The 15,737-nt window shown below is 38.9% G+C and overlaps 1 protein-coding gene across 7 annotated transcripts in view; it reads right to left on the bottom strand.

The window, feature by feature from the left end:
- atp8a1 (ATPase phospholipid transporting 8A1) overlaps nucleotides 1-15,737 on the bottom strand; it is a 162,860-nt gene that overhangs the window by 126,657 nt on the left and 20,466 nt on the right. For 6 of the 7 annotated variants that reach the window (XM_017690149.2, XM_017690154.2, XM_017690148.2 and 3 more), the window contains exons 2-3: nucleotides 12,005-12,119; nucleotides 1,907-2,006 (exon numbers count right to left, since the gene is read on the bottom strand). In XM_017690149.2, the coding sequence (XP_017545638.1) occupies nucleotides 1,907-2,006; nucleotides 12,005-12,119 (215 nt within the window). Of the gene's footprint in view, nucleotides 1-1,906; nucleotides 2,007-8,266; nucleotides 8,319-12,004; nucleotides 12,120-15,737 lie in introns of those variants that run through there. The other variant, XM_017690160.2, reaches the window with a different exon arrangement.

Here is a 15,737-nt window from a genome sequence, read left to right as displayed (position 1 = left end):
CATGAGTATACAGAATCATGAACTCAGTATCATGAACTGAATGTGGGTGAGTATCGTTACACCTTTACTGAATAATCATTCTACTGAACAACTCCAAATACTACAGGACCCAACTATTTACACCAGGTTCTGTTTGGGCATCACTTCTCAAACATTTTTACAGATATTTTTATCTATTCTATTAATTTCCATCTTTACCTTATATTTCCCATTATTAAGTTTTTTCACCTCCCCACCTTGCCTGTTCCTCGGTACTATCATTCAGTCATACCTCTAATCATCCTGAGGGGCTTAGCCTTAAAAGCTGATAGTGCTCAGAACTCCAGCTCAAGAGTTCTCAGAGTTCTCTCCCTTCTTACAATCATACAGTGTCTTCTCAAACTACAATCATACCTTACCTTTGTTTTCTTCCTAGATTTTTTTCTCCCTAAAATCTAGCATGCTGGAGTGTTTGTGCAGGAAGGTCCATGAAGCTAGCTTCAGAAAAAGCTATTACATAAAGTTTATATTTAGACTGAGACTAAACACATTTGAGACATTGCTGGAAGTCAATGAATGCTGAATAAATTAAATCAAAGTGCAACTTGATTTTGGACAGCTGAAAATTTGGCTATTCATTTTTTTTAATTCTGTGCATCAGTGATGTGAGGTACAAGACAGATTATGTGGCACAATCATTACAAATTTAGAGTTTTATTTGGTCTTCAGTTGGTGATGGGTGGGTTTGGGTCAGATTTGGACAGAATTTTCTAGAGCTACAGTCATGTTCAGATTTGGATAAAACATTTCAGGCTCCTTTAAAGCTGTAATGTAGGCTGCTCTAATGTTCTGCAGAGTGTTATAACGAGGTAACATCTAAACAGCTAAACTTTTTGACCTATGAAGCAAAAAGGTGGCACTTTTTCAAATGAAATGTACCCCAGCAGGCCTGCATATAACTGTGATCTCGTTTATATGAGCGGAACCTCATTTCTATTATCAGCCAGGCTGGAGCTGAACCAAATGTTCTCTGTAGTCATAATGCACCTTGAAATATGCACCCCTAATGCACCCTGAAAGACTAAGAGATAGCTGATAACATCAGTTGAGAGCACGGGCAGCAGTGGCTCGTGTCTGTGGGAGGACATTCAATAGCAGACAGGATATAGAATCCCTTTCAATCTGGAGTCAACTTACTCTGCTTTCTTACATATCACAGCAGTGACAGCATAGAGACTGCCAGCTAGCAAACCACACTGGACCACATTGGTGCGTTTGTCCTCTTTGGTGTATCAAAACATCAAAACATCACAGAGAAACCTCCACTAGCTTAGCTTTCCACTTACAATCACAGTTTGTGTAAATGGCTTTATTCATCCCCTAAGCCACACCCTTCCTGCAGGAGAATCGTCTCTGTGCTCTCCTAAACAGCACGGCTGCTTATTCAAGGTCACTGCACTGACAGCTGCTTAATGAAGACACAGACCACCTGCGCTTCAAAGCCCTCTCTCCTATTCTCTCAAGGTCACCAGTTCAGATAAACGAGCTCAGATAGTTCAAATCGGTCATTACCAGCTGTACCATAACCAGTCAGCTGTTCATGTTCTTTAACCATTTGCTGATCTTAAAATGTACTCTAATATAATTTGGCAATCTTTATTATTATCATACTACTGTAGTGAACCTGTACAGGTACAGAAACATCAAAAAGATGAGTAAAATAAGTAACAATACATGGATATTTTAAGGACAAAGGTTTTTTTCTGCCAAACTTCAATTCAAATTTAATCAGTGGAAAAGGTGACTCCCAGGAAGTCTGCTGGGGTTATCTAGAGTTCATTCAGTCATTACAGTAAACTGAGCCAGACAGATGTGTATCTGTGGCAGTGAGAGCTGATGTGATCGTGGATCTGGCACTGGTTCTTACCTGCAGCAGTGCGATGAACAGGAAGAAGGAGTTGGCTGCTCTTCTGAACTGAGAGTAAAGGAACCGTGGCAGGAATGTCAGCACGTTGTACTTTGCTGTGCTGGAGAGGGAAAACAAAAGGTAGAAGAAAAGGTTACAGGGTTACAGTCTCACATTACAATCAAATCACCACATATTAAATGTAAACTACTTAAATCCAACCCCACCAAACCCCATCCATGTTCCAAAATTCTCCGCAGCTGCCCTTAAGACCATACAAACCCATCACCCTAGTGTCAGCTTAGGCCTTCCTACCCCACAGAAGTACACAGACCGTTTGACACTTTTTGAAGACTTTAATAGTAACAACCAATGGCCACAATGTTTAAATAAATGTATTGCAGTATAGTATTTTTTGCAGCAGTTTTTAAATGTAGCACTACCAACATTACAATATTCTGTGATGTAACATTATTTACCTTCTATGTTTCAGTTGTAAGTAAAGCTTTCTTTAAAGGCTTAAACTTTAAGTCTGTCTTGTATTATTGTAGCGTTTGCCTGTTTGTCAGCTGCTTTCTGCTACCTGTCCAGTCTGATAATGAGGCAGAAAACAGGAGATTTTAAGGAGAGTATAATGTGCAAAAAAGTTGATGTGAGTCTAATAGGAGCAAACAGTGATGTCCAACTGGTAGGTAATCATCTGGTTGCATTAATAAAAAAAGACACCGATTTCAACACCAACAACTTGGCCTCTCAAAAAGTCATTATGAAGCCACAGTCTCATGTCTACTAAAGCTTTTTATGCTTGTAGCATGGCTGTTCTTGAGGTAATTTCATCTTCACTCGGTTGTACTTACTGATAACCACAAACAACACAGTGCCCCATAATTCCTCTGAAACATTTAACTAGTCAAAACAATAACTTAAAAAGTAAACAACACTTCCATTGCCTAACTATATTATTCATAAATAATCACAGAACACAATGGTCACATTAAAAATAAGATGGACACAGGGAAAAAGTAAAGAAAGGCAAAGGGACGAGTAGGGGACAATGAAGGCGAGTAGGGGACGATGAGCTGTGAATTGGGCCCCCCACCACTTTACCCCACCTCAATGTCATCGTCCATCGCTTTCCCAGTAGACCTACCCTTATCACCAGCCCTTAGGCATAAGCATGGTTGGTAAGACTACATCCAACCAACCCCAGTCAACACAACAGAGCTCATTTATGCTAGAGATGTCTATGGAATCACAGAGTAGGCCAGGCAAGTAAATAAGCCTAAAATATGATTAAGGTTGGAACTGCACACACACACAGAGAGAGAGAGAGAGAGAGAGAGAGAGAGAGAGAGAGAGAGAGAGAGAGAGAGAGAGAGAGAGAGAGAGAGAGACAGACAGACAGACAGAGAGACAGAGAGAGAATCACTGAGCATCACCGTAGGAAAACTTGCAGGCACACAGTAAGTAAGGAAACAAAAACTATTTACAGCATTAAGGTTGGTGGCTGGTTTGTCTTAATTTAATCAATGCTGTTTTGTTTCTCAGGCTGAAATTTAAAAAGTATGAAGTGTCAAGTCAAAGGAGTCATAGTATGTCATAGTATGTCATAGATGTAGCAGATAGGAATAAACCTCACAACTATTTCTTTAAGTGTTCTATGTACAAAGTCAGTAAAAGATGTACATGCACACACAACCATGTATGTGCATGTGCAAAAAAGCACACACATTTTCTCACTCTCAGCCACTGCAGAGTAGAAACAGACAGTCAGTGAAAAGTGATAGCACCCCTCTTACTGTGTTCGTGCTTCACTGATCCACCTTTCAGTGATCACTATCAGACAATAGCACACTGCAGCCAATTAGCAGCACAATGAGAGATGGAAAGTTCTGGCAGGAGCTCGCCTTACTCCAATCGCTCCTGTTTCTGGCTTTTTTCCAGAATTTGATCAGTACAAGAGCATTTAGTGCATCCATAAGCTCCCAGCTACTGTTTACAAACTCTCTTCCTTCTTTTTCTCTACCCGCTTCATTCATCTTTCGTTCCCTTCATCTAGGTCTCACTTTCACTTTCTTCCCCCCTCTTTCTATTTTTTTTTTTTTTCAAGCTTAGAATGATTAGACGGAGCACCGCATGGTGACTACACTAATGCTGTATCACTCATTTCTGATTATGGGCACAACCAACAGCCTGACTCCATATAAACATGTTTCTTTCCCATCCAGCACAATAACTGTCACAGTTATTTTTTAATTCAACAATTAAGATTTACCTTCTTTATGATACAGCACTGACATGTTAGCAGTTTACATGAGATCACATATTTTAATTTCCTTTACAGTTTTACAGCAAGAAACAGTATATGGACATATTTGGGATGAGCTATATGGCATAAATAACAGTGATTCCTAAAGACATTTTATGTTGCATAATATGAATTACGCTATATTGCTTTTCTGAGATGTGATAAGTTAGAACAGACACAATGCATCAGTAGTGCCCCAACTAAAAAAAAAAAAAGAAAAAAAAAAAAAAAAAAAAGAAACAAAAAAAAAAAAAAAAACAATAATAGCTCAAAAATTCAATAAAAGCTTAAAAATGTTTTGTTCACTTAAACACAAATCGCCAAATAAGTGAACGCAGTTCAATATTTTCAAGTCATCATTCAATAATGTCAAATCACCTCTCTCACAATTGCTAAATATTAATTTAAGGCTGTGATGGACTGGCGACCTGTCCAGGGTGTATCCTGCCTTCCGCCCGAAGACTGCTGGGATAGGCTCCAGCACCCCCCCCGTGACCCTGACGGAGAAGCGGCTTAGAAAATGGATGGATGGATGGATGGATGGATGGATGGATGGATGGATGGATGGATGGATAATTTAAGGCTGCTAACTAGGCCAAAGGAGCTGTTTAGTGTAATATCAGCGAACATGATAACCACTCTACTTACCTATGAACATGTTTGATTCCATATAATTAAAGCACTGATGCAAGCTTATATTTTAACGATTTAAATCTTAATTTGGATCTGCAGCCTAATCAGATAACTTAATTATATTATATAGTTATATTAGCAAGCAGGCTATAGACCGAAACAGTGCTGCCACACCACAGTGCAGGTTGGATTCTAACTAACTGGTGCTCTGCTGACAAGTGCAGATGATAACAACTAAGGACTGAAACTTAGGAGCATTTTGGCTACAGTAAGAGATGCTTGATCAGCAGGCCCAAGGTGTCACATACCACAGCACAGTCTTGGCTCCAGCTAACTGATACTTAAATGATACCTGTATAAAGTATGTTCTGTGAACATGTTCTGTGAAGTCTTAGCCATCGCTCAGCTGCTACCATGGGTTAGTTTTTCCTAAACTTTTCATGGCTCTCATTTTACCCCTCTTTCTATTAGCACCACTTATCAGTGAGCTCCCAGACCACCAACTAGTGAGGAACTCTAAATTATAAATGATTAAAATAGGTTTATTTAGCTGTTCCAAAATACAACAGAATCACAATTTTGAAACACAATCATCATTTTAATTACCACTGTACAGCTCATTACTGTTATACTGCTCAACACCATGTCAAATTCTGTTTATATTTTTAACAAAGTCTTTCTGAAGGCATCCTGAAATGCAGTTTCACATTCACTGGCATTAGATCAGATAGTTCTGCTTGCTTTGGTCTTATATCACTGAAAATTGAATTTCTAAAATAATAGTAATTAATGCAGTAGTACGTAAATACTGTTAAAGTTTCAAAGCGTAAAGAGGCTGGAAATGGTTGTGTAATATGTAAGTATGACTGTCTAGAGTGGACCTCAGAGGAAAAAATTAAATATCATTGTATAATTTTATGATTGATCTAAGAAAAGCCACATCATAACCGCTGATTCAGTCTCTGACAGTGCAAGATCAGAGGTAAAAGCCTAAGCTCCGGGTTTTTAATTAACCACAGTGAACAGAAAAACACATAATATGCTGTTCTTTTGTTCAGACTTTGAAAGGTTACTTTCTAAATTTTGGAACGTTTTGATGTTTCTGTCAGTGTTAAAACAAAAGCTCTGTGTGTTAAAAGCATTGATTAGGTGTGGACAGAGTAACAGTAGAGCATAACCGTATTTTCAAGCATTCTTAAACATGCGTGTCAAACATGAGAAGTGCCCATACTCCGTGTGTCGTCATGAGTAGTATGAGTTAACGAGTTTAATTGCTGGTCATTTTGCATCCACAGGGATTATTTACAAGTGCTGTATTATTTAAAGGAGCGAAAGCTGTGGCCTGTTGAGCTTGCAAATGCCTGCTCCTCCAGTGCACGTACAAGACACTGATATGTAACCTTGAGAGCTTGTGTCCACCTTGCGTGAGTGCGTGCGAGTGTGTGTGTGTGTGTGTGCGTGAAAGAGAGAGCGAGAGAGAGAGAGAGAGAGAGAGAGAGAGAGAGAGAGAGAGAGAGAGAGAGAGAGAGACACACTCAAGCATGTTTTATGGCGTGTGCAAATATATATATATATATAAAAAAAAATTTTCCTTCAAACTATCTGCATTAAAAGTGCACAGATGTGTGTGTGTGTTTTGAATGTAGAGTTACTCTGCACATCTTTCGCTGTATAAAGCGCTGTGTTCAGCACTCTGTGGGCAGCAGCTTGGCCTGGACACTCTGAGGGTCCAAGACCCGACGGGCTCTGCAGCTCACATTAGCATTCCAATGAGATCTAGCCTGACAACCCGCCGGCTGACCACAGCACACCTAACGCACACTGAACACAAACTCGCACCAATACAACTGACCAACAATCGATTTTTCACTAAATCACATACTGCACTAGATTTACTCATAACTGTATTTATAAGTCATTGGCTTTGCACTTTCTGACCACATGTATGCTATCTTACTCAAACTCCTTTGGGATTTTTTAAAAATAAAGGGCCAGGAGTGGACAACATTACTGTTAGGGCTAACGATTAAATCAATTAATAATTTTTATGAGTACAAAGAATACAATTTTCAAATCGGAGACATTATTCATTTTTGACATAATTGAAAAAAAGGCAGCTGATGTTTACACTGTCTGAAACAAAATAATATCACAATAATTGGACCAGTGGAACTGGTCTAAAATTATCTGTAATAAAATGTTTTAATGTCAAATTGCATTGAAAATAAAGAGCGTTTTTTTTTCTTCTCTTGTAAAGTTACCATTATTTTTGGGGACACAACATTTGGTTTCTCAGACAGCAACAGACAGCTTTCAATAACCAAGTGCAAATACACATCATGACAAAAGAAAGAAACATGCAATCTCTTACACTGCTACATACTTAATGAGACATTAAATAGAAATTACACTTGCCTAATGTGTATATTAGTGAAATCCACCTTAGCATGAACATATTGATATTTAGCTGGACAATATATGTTTAGATTTGTTATGATTTGTGTTCTCAGTTTGCTTAGCAGGACAGCACTGTGCTCTGATCACCACTGCCTTCAGCATAACGATCACTGGTGCTTCACCATGAAATAACCAATTACTACGACCCACATTTTCAAAACCAGTGTGTTTAGACCAGTCAGTAGCAACAAAAACACCCATGTTCTGTGTACAGGTTCACATGAACACAACTACCTTGGTGGTCTTAATTGCCAGAAAGAAACATTATTTTGCATCTTGCATCTAATCTAATAATTCAAATCACAGTCACAACATTGGTCAGAAAAATCACAATTGAATATTCTCCTCAACTCGTTCAGTCCAAAAGACTAAATTATCATGATAAATTATGTATTTTTGTACATAATGTATTCTTCTCATCAGTAGTTGCAAAACTGATCAACTGTATGTTTCATTAACAGGAGTTCCAAGATGGCATAGTTGTCTAAAGTTTCACCCCATGGTCTAGAACTTGCAAGTTTAGATCCTGATGATGCTATAAATACATTACAGCACAACTGATCTTGCTGTAGTAATGTGCATTAAACAAGGGAAAGAAAATATAAAACTCATTCTTTAATAACATTATTCAAATCTTATACAACCAGTGCAGTATGTCTGTTTCAACTTCCAGCATCAGAAAAACAAAAAAATTTGATGTGTATCATGAAAATGTCCAATTATTATTGCTCACTCACTATGACAAAGTTCACTGGTTTTACAAAACAGACTTACAAAAGAGGAAAGTGTCTCCCCGGGCCAGTGTGTGATCTCTCCTAACAGGCGGTAGACTTTTAAGATTACAGCTTAAACACGACAGAGGGCATTTCAGACTAAATTCCATTCATGTGTGCCTGTTTTTGTGCAAATAAATAAATAAACAAACAAACATAAAGCAAATGGAGCTCCCCAGCCGCTCATGCAGCAGGAATGCTAACACTAACCTGGCCTGACAGAGGATGCCCATCCAGAGCCGACCTGTTAATGCTACTGCTTTATCTGCACATGGGGGAGGGGGAAGCGAGAGAAAGAGAGAGAGACCTTTTTCATACAACTGCATCATCTCTGCAACTAGGAATTTCATTAGCAGTATCACAGCTAAGCTGCAGAAGATAAAATATCAGCTTGCAAGAGAGTTAGCAATGTGAAAGCAATTGACACAGAATATAAACAGAAACTACACAATCACAATGCAATAACAGCACAGAGATTACAAAGGCTGTTCGGCAGTCTTGCTTCTGTGCTCCAAGTGCTCATTGTGCCATTGTCTGGAAACGTCAAGATAAGGAAGTGCTTGTAGATACCACCATAAAACTGAGACTTATTTAGTGCCCTCCTCCAAGTGTGTTTTGTAAGGGAGTAATTATTTCAATACTGTATTGAAACATTCAGACAATGAACATTCAAGACAGCATACTGAAATTTAAGTGTTGCTGCCCACACGCTTCAGAGGGTCTCTCAAATCATTTTAAGTTTGAAAAAATGTAAATAAAAAAAAATGTAGTCTTCTGAGCCAAAGCAATTTATCTAGCATGTAATTAGAGCTCTGTAGAATCAAGACTTAAACACATGAAATATTGATAATCAAACTGGATTTTGACCCAAGTATCAATGATTGTACTGAACCTGAAAATATTTCTATCATTACACTGTCAGTATTTAAATGTCAGTGACACTGTGCGAGTTGCAGCTTGAAAACATGCATTGTACAATTTCAGAAATGTTGTTCTTTGGTGGTAACTCTGACTGCATGCTTAAATCGCCCAATATACACAGCAAAAACCTATGATTAGACCACACTCACTATTCCAGGTCAGTATAACGTGACATATGGGGTGAACCAGGTAGAAGGTGCAAATTGGTAATGAGTAAATCGTGAAAAAGTCGGGTGGGAAAGCAAAAACAAATCAACCAGTAAGACTATGATAATGTGTCCTGATGTTCCAGAGTCCCTCCCTGGTGTGACAGTATACATACTGTCCTTTACCTGGTCTTACTTTGAGCAGTAAAGCAACAGAATCTAGCAATAGCGTGTGTGTGTGTGTGTAAGAGAGGTGAGCAGGGTTAGGCATAACTTGTTTTAAACTAATTTAATAATAGATATGTACGAGCCTATGTCCTGAGAAACAAATCCTGCAGTGTGTGTCTGTAAAAGAGAGTGTGCGTGCATGTTTTAGCATTAGTCTTGTCGTACACAAATTACAGATGGTTCACACTTTTATAATTCAGTGTTTGCAGGAGGAGGTGAGACAGTGAAAATTAAGTAATGTAGCAAATTATTTTCTCCCCTTCTGCTTTCTGTTTCAATTTTTACGCTCTATCAACACTATCCACACTGTCAGACCTTGCAGATGAGCCTCACTGTGGATGTAACCGTAATGGTGTTTGCGTGTGTGTCCTGCACTGCGCTGTATACACTGGTGTGTTCAGCTGGCCTGCGCTCTGCCTGCTATCCATCTGCCCAAGCTCATATTTAATTTGGACACACTGAGCTGCTGAAGGAGTCTGAACTTTACTGCACTCTCAGCAACAATCGCTCCACAGCCTCAAGTGCCAAAAACACTGACGTTCCATCTTTGCCTCATTTTCATTTTTCTCTCACGTCATTTTGTCCCCCTCTCTGTGTTCACTGCCTATATTCACTCTCTTTCAACATTTCTTTTTCCCTCTCTTTGTTCTTGTCTGCCTCTTTTTGTTCTTCCTTTCTTTTCTTGTCTTTCTTAGTCCTCCTGACCGACTCCTTTTCTTACTATTTTTTTCTGCCTCTGTCTCAGTCAGGTGGAAGAGGTGATTGCTGCAGTGCCTCAGTGTGTGACACACCTACTGCCCTAAAGGTTGTCACACAATTACAACATGCACACACATGCTAAAAAGAAAAAAAAAATCTTCCTCTGCATTTAACTCTTTGTTTAACAGCAGATGAGAAAACACACAGAAAACTGCAGCCACACCTGCATGTATGAACGAGGACTAGAAAGCAACCAGAAAGCACTGAAAGCCAGGACACTGTTTTCAAGGTTTAGATCAGAGAGCAGGAACATATCAGTAGTGACACTGTCCACAAAACATAGCACTGGAAAAACCTGCAGCCTTTGCCTGTAGGCCTACAGAAACTCAATATACAGTGCTAAGCAACACCTTCTGCATGGAGCAAATCCAAAACAAGTGTGTCCACAGTGCTGGGAAAGAAATTTAGAAAATACTGAATATACTGCCTCTCTTTATTGTTGTTCTCAAGAGAACAGAGATATAACATGACATTCAGGCCACAAAGTGCCATTTAAAGGTGCCATAGAATGCATTTATTCAGCAGTTTAAATTGATCTGATGTCTACACAGAAGGTATGTGGCTTTGGTCAGGGTGAAAAAAAAAGCCCAAATGTGGTTTTACGCCCATTTACAACCATGTGATTTGGCCCTAGAATGAAACAAGCTGCCTTCCCTTTTTGGTGGTGCTTGGGAATAATTTGATGAGCTCTGCTCTGATTTGCTGGTTTACAGTAAGGCACCATGGTGGCTCACACAGAAGCAGCAAGTCGAAATGGACACAGGCACACAGGCACCTCCATTTTTCATTGCTGCTGCTCCATTGTTTCCTGATAGGCTAGAACAGGGACTGGTATATGTAAATTTTAGGGACATTAAGTGTAAATGAGTGAAGACTGTTACATAAAAGTTCAGGATTTTGGAATCGGCTCGTTTTACCGCCCTCTTTCACAAATGTGAAATTTTCATTTAAATGAAAGGAGACAACAGTGTTTGAATAATAAGAATATACTTCACACTGATACTTCCATCACAATTAGCATCTAAATTAAACTAAATAATTTCCCCAGCAATCTGAATTTCATCGGAAATGTGCGCATGCGTTTGCTCAGACACTATCACAGTATAGCACAGCGCTTCTTTTTTCAAGGTTATAGAAAACATGCATACCTCCAAACTATGTTGTACTTTAAGTACATTGGTCTTTTTCTCTCAATGTCCCAACCCTAAAATAAAATTGTAATACAATAAAATATGACACAAACACACAATGTGAGTCTCTTTTTACTAACCAATGGACAGTGAAACATTGGCTAACGTTAATGGTGGCTATGAGTCTCTTGTGGCTAAGCAGCAACAGAGGAATGTTAGCTAAAGTTAACGGAGGCCACTGAGCCATTGAAATAAACTTACCAAACTCCCTCGACTGTCTGACAGAACATTAAAACAGCAGCTCTTCACAGTTTAAAATAAAGACCCTAATGCATTTACCACCTCCTGCTCGTCATATCACTAAAATACTGAGTGGTAACTGTTGCAGTTTACTGCAGTCATGAATTAAATGAGTAGCTTAGTCCTCTGGCACTGCACTTTTCAAAACATTCTGCCCATGTCTACAGCTACAAATAAGAAGCCAGCTTAACCCTCGCTCAAACAGCTAATGGTGGTTTGTTTATTGGAATGTTGAGCACCAACACAGATTGATAAGAAAGTGGATGAATTCATTTACTGTGCCATTTGTTTTTACTATGATACAGGAAACTAAACTGTCCACTGCTAAACAGTACAATATTAACAAGAGACAAGTGATCTATTTCAATCACTGCCAGCGTTGAAAAACAGAAAGTCTGAATAGCAGACAGTAAACTACATCAAAGCATAAAGCATAAAGCAAAGACTCCCATACAAAGTCCTACCTGACACGGTTACTGCAAAATTTTGTAAACTGGGGCTGATTGATGAATATTAGTCGAGCATCATCCTGGTCAGCTAGGGAGGTCTTCTCAGATGCATCTTCTGTCTTTTCATACCCTGAAACAAAAAGAAGGAGAGGGAAGCAAAGTGTAAGCATCTGAAAGTTAGGATACCAGGTTAATATGTATGGAACAGGTTCCAGTCTCACATAATTGCTGAAATGCTGTGTTGCATGTTTTCAACACAGCAAGACACTGAGCTAACTGAGTACTGGTATTCTGGCATGTGCAGAAGCAAACAAAATTATCGGTGTGAATGTCTGATGGTAATGACTGTTTTCTGATGTTAAACAGGTGATCTGCACAAGTTGTAGAATTAGTTTTAATTAATTCAGTTTTTAAAATTCTTTTTAAAACTGAGCACAACTTAAACTCTTCATTGAGCTCTTTTGTTTGCAGAAAAAAGAACCACATGAAATTTGTCAGACAAGGCAATAAATGCTACATTCGTAACGGCCTCCAGTTGGATTTTTAGTAGAAATGTAAGTAGGAACCCACCAGCATGTTTAAACTAACATCTATCAGCCAATATCCATTGCTTCAGCACCACTGACTTATAATTTTTTTTTTTTTATATTATAATACTACTGTCTGAGGTAATAAACCATACACTACAAATGCAGCTGATCAGGTTAACAAATGCATTTCTTTAAATTTCTTTAACATTTAGAAGAGTTAGAACACATTGTGCTTTCACTCATCTAGCCTGTTCAGTCAGCTCACTGACACTGATAATAACATAATGGGCCACAACCTTCATTCCACTGGAGTTACACATGATGTTCATGAAGTCAATGTGATTGCTCACGTCAAGCACCTCCCTACAACTACAACCATAACACAGGGGAAATCCTAAGGGAGTGTTTTACTGACAATGATCTAAGCCTTTTTGTGGCTGGTTGTTTCACTTTTTCTTTTCATGTGCTTACTGTGTAGCGTGTAATCTACCTAACTAACCCGAATACCAGACAATAAAGGACATTTCATCTGCAACTTCACTTGATGTTACCAGTTTTGATCAGTGGCCTTCCTCATGAAAGATCTGGAAGATCATCAATTTTCCCAATGGATATGGTCACAATAATGTGTATAAAAAACTGATGAAAATCTACACACAGCACGCCTCCTCTCAGGTGAGTGAGTGCACACAGGCACCCAAGAACAGTTTAGAGCAAACAAGTATAGACTAGAAATCCTAAGTTATTGTACATTAGATCTCCAAGTAAACAAATGGGGTTTAGTGCTCAATAAGAGATTAAATCTCACTGAAGGAGCTGAAGTTATCCTAACACAAATTGCCAACATCTTCATAACCAACTGTATATCTCCCATTACTCAGGCTACTGAAGCTTACCTGCAGACATTAAGATGAGCCTAGCAAAAACACAGGTTAAAGAAAAAAATCCAAGATGTGGTACTTAATCCAGAATTTGGATTTTACAGACTTCATTCAGATTTTCCCCGTAAGACAATGTGATCACTCCACCCGCAGCAGTACACGAGTAAGTAGTGAAGATATAAGCAGAAGTGCACTCAAAAAATGAGCAAACTCCCCTGCAGGCAACTTTCTCTCTCTCTCACACATTCTCTCTCTCTCATACATGCACCTCATACCTGTCTGCACTTTCACTGCTTTGGCTAATACAGAGTAGCAGTAATTCTGGACACAGAATCGTGGGAAGTACACACTCGAGAGAACAGGCCCATCTGCTTCTGAGCTCAAGAATAGATTCATCTCAAAGTCGACATCATTCCTGTTCACACCTTTCAGTTATGAAGCACATGGTGAAAATGAGAGATAAGGAACACTAAATAGCTTCAAAATAGCGCACCCTTTTTAGCATTCAAGCTGATATTTGCTTTATCATCTTGCAGTGTTTCCTACACATAAGCTATATTTCAGTGCCCTTTCAAGTATACTGACAACCACCAAGTACGTTTCCATTTCCATTTGAAGAAATTGCACAGAGAAAACATTTATTTTCTATGAATAAACAAATGGCACACTCCCTGTGGTTATTTCTATGACCTACACCTTCTCTCTAGCCAAGTCCATGAGATGCTTCACACCCTAAAATGAACATGTATTATTCAAATACCCAAATAAGTAAACAAAGAATATTGTAAGTATATTCACATAACCTTTCCCGTCCCCCATGGAAATCACACTTGTGTAAGTGCTGATAGAATTCAACATTATGACATTTTCAAAATATTCCAGTTTCACTGATTCAGATGATATCTCAGTTTGCACAAAAAGGTTAACTACTTCCAGACCTGATACAGCTGGTTTGAAGTAATTTTGATTATACTGTTCTGTGCTGTTCTGCTTCTCTCATAATCACTCAAAGCATAGAAACCACATTTCCAGAAAGAAAACTTGCTATTTCTTTAACTCTTCTGCATATTTGAACTTTGTTCTTTCAAAACAAGCAAAAAAAATAGACAAGCGACAGATGAAGACACCGTCCAGCACTACCCTACATTACAGTATACCAGATGGGATTCTACACTCTGTACAATGAAGTTCACTGCTGGTTCGCACATACTGAGCAGCCACATGTCTACAGAATCATATTAAAAACACTTAAAGTAGCATAAATACCTATAAGAAAGTGAGAGGCAGGAGAATCAGCAGCATTTCTGCACTGAATAATCTAAGCCTGTGATCCACACAATGCCTTTAAGACAATTTTAGCATGCAACAGCATGCACATGCACTTTTGACCTGGTGTATACATAGCAACATTATTGCATTAAGGCTTTAAAGCAACAATCCTCCTTAAAGGATAACTTGTTAGACGCTTTCACTCTTAATGAAGCAGATGGCAAAATGTCAATGCCACAGGACTTTATGTGGGCATGACATTAACACAATCAAGCTCATCTGCGGTCCTTAATACAAAGTGTAAAATGTAACAGGGCAACAGGAGAAGAGCAAATTTTTCCATGTTAAGTTCTCCTAATGAAAATCGGTATAGTTTCAGGTTTAAAGAAGTATCTAAAAATCATGTTAGACTGAAGGGATGAAAAAAAAGAATGAAAGCTTTTAAACATCTAGACACCTTTAACCACCTTCTCCATTCTGATATTGCAATCCTGAGGTCAATGTTGTTTCTGTGTATGCCTGTGTGAGCATGTAGCTGTTTACCCTCTCCTATCAGGCTGGGGAGGAGACACTAGAGAAGCAGACCCAGTCACAGCTTGACCTCATCACAAGCCAAACAAACAATGGATAAAAAAAAAACCCCAGGTCTATTCATTATATCAGGCAGTTAATAATTGATCAGGGTACTGATAAATAATGGAAAGACCTGCTCCCTAATTAGCAACAGTTGGGGCAAGTCATTCTCACAGCCGTCATTTCGAAACGAAAAACAACGTGGAGCAGAACTGCCTAGTGTTTAAGGAAACAGGAATGCTGTATGTTGACTTGCAAAGCCTTCTCTACTGACCTAAATAAAATCACCTTCCTGCAGTCTGCCACTCCCTTACAGCCGAACAGACGTCCTCCACCACCCCGACACGTGTACGGCTATATTGTGAGCACATGACAGTGAGGGTACTTTAGCACTGGGGCCATGATGAAAGGGAATTAACCCTGATTTAACTGTCAGGCCTGCAGAGGGGAGAACAGAACATCAGTGACTAAGCCATTTGTTTTCGAACAGTCAGA

The sequence above is a fragment of the Pygocentrus nattereri genome, chromosome 8 (assembly GCF_015220715.1).
Source record: "Pygocentrus nattereri isolate fPygNat1 chromosome 8, fPygNat1.pri, whole genome shotgun sequence".
In the NCBI taxonomy this organism is placed as follows: domain Eukaryota; kingdom Metazoa; phylum Chordata; class Actinopteri; order Characiformes; family Serrasalmidae; genus Pygocentrus; species Pygocentrus nattereri.
Note: the sequence above shows the minus strand (reverse complement) of the source record. Positions and strands in the feature narration are given on the sequence as shown.